Genomic DNA, 11185 nt, shown 5'->3' with positions numbered 1-11185 from the left:
GTTAAAAGGTATCCGTTCATATTTGTTCCAAAAGCACAACCTGTAATTTGAAGGCTAATAATAATAATCGCAGCACCAAGTGGAATTTATCAGTAAGCACACTGGGTTTCAATTGAACAGCCTGTCCGTATTTGACTTTATGGTGTTATGACAACTGATGAATGCTCCACCGCCACCACCTGCCACTCTTTAAATTTGCAAACATCCACCACAATCCTCTAGAACAATTCCTAAAGGTTTTTTAGTTTAAAGTAATTTAATAAAATTCTACTTTAGAGTTAGATAACCCATGGCCTCAAGCTTTAAAGCAGTGTGATTGGATTTACTGACTAAAGGAAAATTAAACTGAAAACATAAATGAGCCATGTTGTGTTATGTTTGATGGCGCTGACTTTCCATCTGTCGCCAGGTAAAACTGTGTTACTACAGCAAGCTAATGAGCCAGTCTCATGCGCTTCATGTCTTTAAATCTCTTTGTGATATTGTCAGCCAGTCAACACAAAATATGTGAGACTAACTGGAGGAGGAGCAGAAGCTGATTGCTGTGTTCAGCAACACTTGGTGTGCTTTTAGGTTTAATTACCGGCTGCCATGACAACCGGGAAACAAACAGGTAGCATATTCAGACACAGATTGGTAAAAACACTGTTTAAGCAGCTATTTCGATGCGTGCCTCTCCCGTGCTCTGCAGCCCGAGGCCTGCAGCAGATCACATTCTCGTCTCTCATTCTTTTTATCTGTTGTTGCTGCAACTAGGACACAAACTCCAGCTAATGTTAATAGGACAGGGTTAAGGTTTAGGTGCTCTTACTGTGGCAAAGTTCAAGAGTAGTCAAAAATTTAAATATTGGTAATCAAAAGGACAAGGGGAGAGGTATAAAGCTGGCTGTTGTAGTCAAAGATGGTTTGGGACCAGCAAATACCAGAAAACAAAAAATCTTTGCATAAACATGGAGACATAACTGTCACTGCAGACAGTCCTGGCTAAAGCTTTTAATATTGTGAGATATGACAAGGCATTACATGCAAGGATAATGAAGGTTTTTGTACGTTTTCTGTACGTGTGTGTTTGCTCGACTCACATTAAGTTTAATATGCAAATAATCAGTGATTATTTGCCAAGCAAAAGCTTTTTCCATCTTGCTGGAATAATTGACAACTTATAATTTATTGGGAAAAAAAAGAATGAACCTTTTCTGAGAGTTTGATTTGTCTAAAGTTTCTATGAAATATCTTAGTGCTAAAGTCGGAGTTTTTCCACAAAAGGAAAAGATATTTTTAGAAAATGAACTCACGACTCGTGTCGTGAGAGCTGAATGTCTTAACCTCCACACCCTCACTTTCCACCACAAGCTGTTTTATCTTTCTGCTCATGTCTTCCACCATCTAATCCTTTCCCAGTGAGGAAACATATCCGTCTCACTTTTCGTGCAAAGAGCACATTATTTGTATTTTGAGGGCATCGTCCTCCCAGGGGCCGATGCAACAGAGAAAAACAGACAATAACACAGAGACAGCTGAGTTACAGTATGCCGGCCTCGGGCTGAATATCTGTGGGTGGTGGAGGTAGCGTGCAGGACACTTCACAGGTTATGACAATGTGCATAGGAGAAACCTCAGCAATGAAAATGATTGACTGTACCTGAAGGTATGCAAACACAGGTGTATGCTGGGTTTGAACTCCTGTTTGAGTCACACGCAGCTAACCAAACATTTTACTTTTATAAGGTCTGACTGAATATTGGAATTGGTATTTTTACTTTGTGCCAAAAGAAAGATCGTGCTCAATCTTCAGAAACTGAAAACACATAATTAGTTCTAAATAATATAATTAGATATAATTAGTTTGCCCAGCTGTGGTTGTCATATTGTAACGTAGCTACCGAGGTCTGTTATTTAATTAAGTAGTAGTCTTCATATTAGGATTTTTATGAGACTTCACGCTTCGTTACATAGAAACTTGCAAACATCACATTCACTTTTTAAAATGTACGCCTACTGTTTCCTGCAAAAGACCTTTGTAGATCAAGGTTATTATAGTTTACCAAGTGAAATAATTTTGTAAAACTAACTAAAACAAAATCATATCACCCAAAAAAATCAAATACCCTAAGTTTTAGTATTTGTTAATTTTGACTTCGGACGACAACTAAATGAAGACTAAACATTTTCAAACAATAAAAACTACACTGGAAACATAACCTGAAACCTAGAAATGAAATAAAATTAAACTGAATCAGAATCACAAATTCAAACAAGTGATATGAAAAAAAGAATAAAGTAAATGAGTCATTGAGATCAACTTGGTTTTGTGAACTTTGTGTGTCTGTTTGAGACCAAACAGAGTAATTAGAGAAACATTTTGGTTTGGCAGCCACATGTTCAGGGAGCACCTCTATTTGCAGGTATTAATAGATCCGTGGGTTGGACGACTCTCGTGGTGCGTCTTTTGTGTTGAGGGAGAGTCGATTTTGTCAGAACTGAAGAAGAGGAAAGAAAAAAAAATCTACTGACTGATAAAACCTTCTGAAGTCTTCATGTAACCTTTCATCAACCTCTGCTCTCTGTACAAAAGGTGAACAATGCAGTAAAACTGTCAAGGCTAAATTATATACACACATATTCAGTGGCAGTGAAGTGTTCATAACTCCTTCCTCTGTTGCGATGCATCTGCTGTGACTGCATAATTTGAAGGTGTAGTTGCGCTTTAAAAGCCCACAAATGTAAGCCTCTTGATAGTCAGAGACCATGCGTTTGTGTTCTTTACCTCACAGAGCAGCACTGAGCTTTTGTCATGGGGAGTAATGCGATCAAACCCAGAGCAGACTGACTGTCAGCCAACAGACAAGCATGTACAGCTCTGCCTGAGAGGTGCTGTGTTTCCTCTGCATATGCAAGGTGGCTCTGTAGACAGATAAGAAGCTCAGGAGCATGAAAACTAAGGGCAGTAAACAGTTATCAGTTAGTGATTATAAGTGTCTATAAAACCATACAATTAGTAATTAGGTGCTTCAGGATAATCCCAATACATATAAACAATGATATAAATGACTAAACTAAACAAAAAAAACCTCCTAAAATATAATATATAAAATAAATCAGTTATTGTTATCACAATAACTGTATAACTGGGTATTGTTGCTATAATTGCTAGATTTTCTTTCAGATAATTCATTAATCTCATTAATGTTACTACTACATTTGTAAACTGAAAATCAACTTTGCAAATAAACAGACGAAAAACAAACTGAAGTCTTAAATGAACCATAACAACCAGCAGACTATATATACATTTGCATTTAGAGCAAATACATGAAGCGCTGAATATTTCAAGCGGTCCCTGAATGCAGCGTATCCTGGCAACAACTAACATCGTTTCTCTGTGCTATTTGAAAATGTGCCGTTAAAGCAGTGGAGATAAAACACAACACCAACAAGTTTATCGTAAAAAAGGCGGAAAAATCAGCAACTATGGCAGATGAGACAGTTCCTGATGACAGAGACAGGGCTTTATATTTGACACAAATTCAGTTCTTAGATAAGGAGCTGGAAAGGTAAGAAACTGTTGCACTATAGCTGCTCCTCTGTTGGGTGAACGACTTTTAATATAAAACAAAAATGTCCCAAAACTTTTAAACACGTGATTATAGAACAGCTTCATAGGTTACATGTATCTGTGTGTGCTTCATCAGCTTTTGGATCAAATGGCAGCTATGTTGACTGACTGCTTTTATCTTGAAGGTTTCTACAGTACCGGTGTCGCGCCAAACTAGGTATCCCCGACAGAATTTGTTTCCCCTCCGTCGGGAGCACACGCTGGACTGTCCAAATCACGGACAAACAGTATCCCACATTGTTGATTTTTAGCTTACAAACACTTCTTATAATGACTAACTACTCCTGACATTTTTGACTTTCCTGTTTCATGTTGTGGCGGGTCAGGCCTGTTTGGGTTTTGTTTGACAGCTGTTGTTCCAGGCGGCAGCGTTACGGTTGCCATGGTTACAGGGTGACGCTCTCTCTGCGTGTTTCCTGGGTGAGGGAGCGCCTGTTGTTGTTGTGCTAAGCTAATAGGCAGAATGCTACCGGTATAGCTCTAAAGAATGTAGCATCATAGGCAGTGTAGTCCGTGCTGCAGGGAGAATGGACTGCCATACCCGTTATGTGTCTGTGAGCGAGGGAGGGAGAAAAAGGAAAAGTACGAGCTGTCATCGAGCAAAAACGGGAGCTGGAAGCATGTAAATATAATAATAACCACTGCAGCCAAGAAGAGTGCCTGACGAGCCCAGTTGTAAGTAAGCTATTAAGACTCGACTGTACACCGTGTTCGTGTTTTCCTCCAAAAACAATAAGTTCCATTGGAGCAGCCTTTCAACGCCTCTCTCTGTCTCTCGCTAGCAAAGTTGACCCAGACAACAAAGTAAAGCTAGTTTTCAGCTACGAGCCCGACACAGAACCCGCCGTATTAGCCAGAGGTCCCTTTACTACGGTTCGGAGCCGCGGACCTTCAGTAACAGTAATAAATCACAGCAATAGTACATTCATGTAGTTGTAAACAGCATGATAATATATTAAGTAATCCAAAGTATTCAGAATACGTTACTCTCATTGAGTAACGTAACGGAATACGTTACAGAATACATTTTGGGACATGTATTCTGTATTCTGTAATGGTATACATTTTAAAAGTAACCTTCCCAACACTGATCACGGACAAACAGTATCCCACATTGCTGATTTTTCGTTCACAAACACTTCTTATTATGAGGCATTACTCCTGAAACTTTGGAGGATTTAGCTCTTTATATAGTAAAGTTACAGGAGAATAAAAATAGTTATCAGCCAAAATGTTAATGGTTTATTAAAATAATCCCATCTGATACCCCGTGAGCAATAAATATATAATTTTCTGTTGTAACCTTCAAACTGAATGGTAATGTAACCATACTAATTTTTCACTTTTTCACAAAATGAAAACATCAGTACTTCCTGCGTGCTCCCAGCACAGGGGAAACAAATTCTGTCGGGGATACCTACTTTGGCACGACACCGGCTACAAATAACACGGTGCCTAACTGCTGTGCAATTCTTCTTACATGTGATTTTAAAAAAATCTGAAAAACATTCAATTAAATGAAATAGTGACAACAAACAGGCTCAAATCCATAATTTAATTATGAAAGCTAAAAATTCTATTTACTGTAAAATATAGAAGAATAACTTTAGCTGACCTGGGTTTGAATCCTCCGTCTGAATCTGAGCCCGTACTTTCCTTACGATCTTTACCTCAGGTGTAAATTAGCAAAGGAATCAACATTACAATCCTTTTTCAGAAACAGAGTCAAGAACTTGAAACTTTCTTCAGTGTGGCAATGACATAGCATTTATGCATAAAATAACAAGCAAAGTTTCTGTATCACCATCTGAATATGATTAGACTTATTTGCAAATTCCAATGACAACACAACACATATTTCACAACAACAAAACTTAACAGCTACATTTGCTATAAATGCAGTCCATCAGCAGAGGCTCTATATGTATTACCGGATACTGTAAATAAAAGAATTAGTGAAAACGTGGCGCTTCCAGATGATTTTAAAGCAAAACTCTGAACATGACATGATCCGGACGAGGTTATCTGTTCAGCAGAAGTTACAATGGCAAAAAGACTCTTGGCTCAACTCACCTCCTTAACCTGTTAACCTCACCTCACCCCTCTGTAAGGACCAAGTAAATTTATTATTTCTTCCTCAATTATAAAATCTTAAAACTTCCTTTTTCACTATTCTGATGTACCAGCTACAGCAGTTTCAGCTTAGCATTTCATATTAGATTCATCACTTCTAAACCCATATGTCCTTTTTTTTGTGCTGCAGGTGTCAGCTCAGATGTGACGAGCTGAAGAAACTGATAGATGACCTCAGATTTTGGTATGGAGCAATGGGGAGGGACAGGGACGATATATGTAATTACCTGACAGACTCCTCAAATGCAGTAGAGAGAAAGGTTGCGGAGCTGAGTAAGGTGTTGGAGCATCAGCAGCAAGCTGACGAAAAGGAAACCGATGAGCTCAAGCTGCATCTCAACCAGCAGAAGGAGGAGCTACAGAAGGAAGTGGACACACTCATGTCAAAGAACACGTCGCAAAGTGAGATAGACGCTGAGTCAGATCATTTATTATTTTTCTTCATCTTGTGTTTGTTAGTTTCGGTTAAGTCAGCTGGTCTAAACATGGGGCAGAAGTTGGAGAGACACACCACCACATGCCCAATTTAGAGTCAGCAGTTAACCTAAGATGTGCATCTTTGGACTGTGGGGTGAAGGTGGATTAACTGGAGGAAACCCACACAGGTACAAGAAGAGCACACAAGGCCCAGCCAATCTGGAGTTTGAAACCAGGAACCTTCTCACTAAGAGGCAACAGTGCTAATGAGCTAGCTGCTGCACCACTGTGCACATTTATAGCCAAACCAGGAGAAAATATATTAATTTGATTGTGGGTTGAACCTTAAAATTGCTGTTTTAATTTTTGTGTCTGCCTTTTTGAGAGATTTGCAAAAATATCATAACCACAGTCTCCGAACCATGATTTTTGCAAAACCGTTGTTGAGACTGTGTGAAGCTTACACTGGATTGTTTCTTGCTTCCTGTTTTCATTTGCACCTCCTTTCCACCACTCAGAGGAGAAGCTGGACCAGCAGCAGAAGGAGAGGGGGAGGATGACAGAGCGACTGGCCTACGTGGAGTTTATTGAGAAGCAGCTATACACTACGAGGGAAGAATATGAAGCTGCCATCGCCAAACTGCAGAAACGATTGGATTTACATTGGGCAAAGTAAGATCTAGTGCAGAGTTAAATTCAAGCTACAGTTATAACTGCAGGAGGAGTTGTTCCCTCTGGATGCCGGGTCGACTTACTGACCCCTGTTCTCCAACAACAGAGTGTTTCAAGACTGTGAGAAACAAGTGTGGAGCTCCATCAAAAATAAAGTTTCAGCAAATGTTGAGGAGGAGAAGATTCAGCACGCAGAGGTGCTTAAACAAGTCAAGGAGCTTACAGCAGAGAGCTTTAAACTCTTGAAAGAGAAATCCATCCTGCAATGCCAAGAGAGTGAAGTCTGTCTTGAAGTACAAAACATGAAGAGGGACAGCCACACAGCTAGCCAGGACATCATCCAACTCAAGGAGGTACGATGTCTGCATAGAAGGGACATAAATGTGCCTGCGTAATTCCTAGAGGTAGCGGTAGCTTGTATTGGTACATCTGCCTTCTGTTTAAAAAGTTGATGTTACATTGCTACATGCAACATACAAGTCTTATTGCTTTTTATTATTATGTAGAATGAGCCGTGTGGGAAGATATGCATTGCCTTAAAATATTGTAACACTATTTTAACTGATAACTCGTTTTCATTTTTCATGTCTCCACATTTATCACCCGATTTACAGAAAGAAGAGCAGCTGTCGAAGAAGTGCCAGCAGCTCAAGGTTCGGCTGAATAACTACAGCCTCTTGCTGGCCAAGAAACAGGACCTCAGGTCTTTACTTCTTTACTTTTTGTTTATTTCTGTTTCTCCAAGATTATTTTTTTTAACTTCCTGATAGTAGCAACATACAAAAGAGATACATAAAAACATAAAAACATAAAAACAGTCAGATGCTCTACCACTGAGCCATACCCACATTGGGTCAACTTTTATTCTGTTATAATTTCAGACAGCAGCTGAACTTGGATTCTGAAGTGTGCAGTCAAAAGAAAGCTGAGGCAGCTCAGCTGGAGGCCGAGCTCCAGGAGGAGATGAGTAGGAGGAGGCAGCTCAAGGCAGACATGGAGAAAGCAACAAACATTCTGAGACGTGCTGTGATGGTAAGAACACAGCCTGACAATAACTATGGCCTTTAGCCATTTGATTGTAGCCACAGCATATCATAATGTTCGTATGGGAGATAGTTCTGTGCTTGGTGGTCCAGTTTGATTGGTATTAATTGAAGACTGCTGGAAACCCTCCTTATGTTCTGCTATTGAGACTGGCATCCAAGAAACCAGGTATCCAGATATTCCACAACAATGGCATGAAGCTATAAACGTTGATTCACAAATGATACAATGGCATCATAAGACATACACAACAATAACGATCTGTGTGTGATACATTAGATTAGGGGTAGGGAACTTCAGGCCTCGAGGGCCGGTATCCTGCAGGTTTTAGATGTGTCCTTGATCCAACACAGCTCATTTAAATGCTAAATTACCTCCCCAACGTGTCTTGAAGTTCTCCAGATGCCTGATAATGAACTAATCATTTGATTCAGATGTGTTGACCCCTGGTGATATCTAAAACATGCAGGACACCGGCCCTTGAGGCCTGGAGTTCATCACCCCTGCATTAGATCATCTAATCATCTATGAATAGATTGTCATTGTTATGCTCCTGAGTCTTTGACCAAGGTTTTTGAGATTGTTGGACTCTGGGTTTTGTTACTAATGTTTCTAGTTTTTGGTTCTTGTCTGCTCCCTTTTTCGTGTCAAGTCTGTCTTTGTCTCATTTCTGTGTTCAGTCTTTAGCATCTCCCAGTGTCGTCTGGCTGATCTCTGCGTTTTGACCTTTTGTCTTCTCAGTCTGTCTGATTATTCCCCAGTGTCAAGTTCACGTGTCTTAGTCTGAGTCTCAGTGTGCATTATTTCCTGTTTCATTTTGTTATTCCTTGTCTCGTGTGCATATATTCAGTTCTGCTTCCCTTGTCTCATTAGTTAGATTTTGTTAACCTGTGTTCCCAGATGTTTTCCAGCACCCTGATTATCTCATGTGTATTTAAGCCCTTAGTTTTTCTTCACTTTGTTGTGATTTCTCCTCATATGTGTATCCCTGTTTGTCAGTCTTCTCCAGCTCTGCTCTATGTTTGTTAAGTTTGCTACTTGCCCGCTAATAAATCTGAGTTTTCAGATAAGTCCGCCTGCCGAGCTATGCATTTGGGTCCACACTCTGTTTGCTACACATTGACGCGAAACTGAAAAAAGCCCCTAAAATGACTAAAGCAGGAATTTGTTGCAAGTTTGATTTACTTCTATTCACATTAACCTCGTTCATTTTAGGTGAAATTTTGAGCCACTGTATTGATTATTGTTTTGCAAGAGGCAAAATTTCATATAAATCTTTCACCTAACTAAGATGTAATTTGCCAACTACTGGTGAGTGCTTTGATTTTTTCTGAACACAAAAAGAAACTCAAAATTCTAACACTTTCACATTAGGTGGCCTAGGATGAAGTGAACACTGTTAGCTGATTAGCCTTATTGTCTTTTAAGGCTATAGTATTATGAGAACAAAATATTATTTTGTGACTTACCTGCTAATGTGTACACTGTCTCTGTCCTCAGAAGGGCTTAGAGAAATTCTCTGAGGCTCAGGAGAAGATCCAAAAGCTGCGTGAGATCCTGGAAAGCAACACATCCCATGGAACAGAGTCCGCTCTTTATACTTCCCCAGAGAAGAGCAGTCGAGGGCAGAAACTGCAGACATCTGGCCCTGGAACAGTCAGGTGCTTGGAAACACTTTGCCCGGTTTGTGTATGTTAGTGTAATGAGTCGTGAAAATGGTGGTCTGATATCTGCTGAAAGCTGCCAGGTTCTTCACAGCAGCGAACTGGATCTTTGCCCGACTGAGGCCCATGAGAGCCAGATTATCTCCCAGTTGGCCTCAAAATAGTCAAAAAACAATGTACGCCTCTATAAATAAGCCTTTGCTTAGTTGCTGTGACTTTTGTTTTGGTTTCAAAAACACCATGATATGTTTTTTTCTCAAAAAGAAAAGAAAAAGTGCTAAGGTAAAGTAGAAAATGATAACACGCAAAAAAATGTTAATTAATAACAACAGTCCTGTCGTTCCATTTGTCCTCAGCCCAGAGACTTTGAAGCTTGGCACAGATCCACTGTTTTTGTTGAGCCGCTACAGGCCGGGCGATCTCGGCTTCTTACCTCGACCCAGATGGAGGTACGTCTCTGGTGCAGGTCATCAGTCCATCAGCAACCAGCTGCCACTGGCTTACAGTGTATTAGATGGAGGAGTTGTACAGGGAGATGGCCACAGCAACATGTCATGGAGTGGGTGGGAGGTATTATTCAGCATTGTCTTTATCTTGGACAACATTCGACACCACCTTAAGGGAATCCAGCTCCATCCCCACAACATTACTGGCCAATCCGTTTATTGAGTCTTTTTTTGGTATCTGCGACACTCAACCTGCTCCCACAGCATGCAACAGCATAGAGAATAGCACGAGCCACGACTCAAAGAAAATCCTGAGCATTGTCAGACAGATGTCGAAGGACCTCAGCCGCCTCAGAAAGTAGAGACGACTCATCATCATTGTTCAGTTTCATGTTCAGCAGGCAGCCGTTTGCTGAGAAAAAACTCTTACAAAAGGGAATAAAGTGGAGCATTAGGGAGTTCAAGATCCTCAGTATGACTTTGGAGTGGGTAGAGGACAAAAACAGAAGTAGAAGGTGTGAGATTAATTAGGTTGTTGGTTGTGATGTCAGTTCTCAATAATATTTTTGTGCTCCTAAGAATTAGAAGTGCTAAAAAAGAAACTGTGCTGTTGGATTTTGTTTCATTATGCTTCTTTATAAATCTCTCAGGAAACCCGGCTGTCACAAGGCATCGATCGCAGCCTCTGATGATAGGTCTAACCCATCTGACCTGGCTTCTCGGGACACTCATGCAGAAGCAGGACCCTCCACCTCCACCAGTCTGCTGAACCCAAATCCAGCAAGAAAATAAAAAAACCTGCGTTTCCTCTAAATGCTGATGTATTTGTCTACAAACATACTGACTCGAGAGCACGTTTAAGCATTTAACACGTCCACATCTGTATGTCAGGTCATGTCCACATAAAGAAAAACATCAGCGTTTAAAAATTTGTGTTCGTCTCAGGAATTATTAATGATTAAAGTTTTATTCCCACACGCGTCATAATCTGCACGGTATAGTCATCATCCAAATCTGGCAATTAAACCTCACTGTTGAAGTTTTAATCATACTGGTGTGTATGTACGACAGCCCACATAAGCTGATAGTTCAGACGACTACCTGTCTGTGCTATTAAAAATCTCCCATGGTGTACACTGTTTAAGCTATTTTGGCCTGCATACATTTGCTGCGACCTCTGCAAGTACCTCCAT

General features: G+C 40.2%; 1 protein-coding gene across 2 annotated transcripts; it reads left to right on the top strand.

The window, feature by feature from the left end:
- The first annotated feature begins 3365 nt into the window (after window positions 1-3365).
- On the top strand, window positions 3366-10828 carry LOC102793374 (uncharacterized). 2 transcript variants are annotated; one of them, XM_006797673.3, is made up of 9 exons: window positions 3366-3554; window positions 5880-6151; window positions 6685-6838; window positions 6945-7191; window positions 7453-7541; window positions 7720-7870; window positions 9386-9543; window positions 9903-9995; window positions 10643-10828. In XM_006797673.3, the coding sequence occupies exons 1-9, from the start codon at window positions 3472-3474 to the stop codon at window positions 10782-10784; spliced, it is 1389 nt and encodes a 462-aa protein (XP_006797736.2). In that variant the 5' UTR covers window positions 3366-3471; the 3' UTR covers window positions 10785-10828. The 2 variants fall into 2 exon arrangements, with proteins under 2 accessions (XP_006797736.2, XP_006797735.2); XM_006797672.3 differs by having other exon boundaries at window positions 9383-9543.
- Window positions 10829-11185: the final 357 nt, after the last annotated feature.

The sequence above is a fragment of the Neolamprologus brichardi genome, chromosome 12 (assembly GCF_056152115.1).
Source record: "Neolamprologus brichardi isolate AB-2024 chromosome 12, ASM5615211v1, whole genome shotgun sequence".
Classification (NCBI taxonomy): Eukaryota; Metazoa; Chordata; class Actinopteri; order Cichliformes; family Cichlidae; genus Neolamprologus; species Neolamprologus brichardi.
Note: the sequence above shows the minus strand (reverse complement) of the source record. Positions and strands in the feature narration are given on the sequence as shown.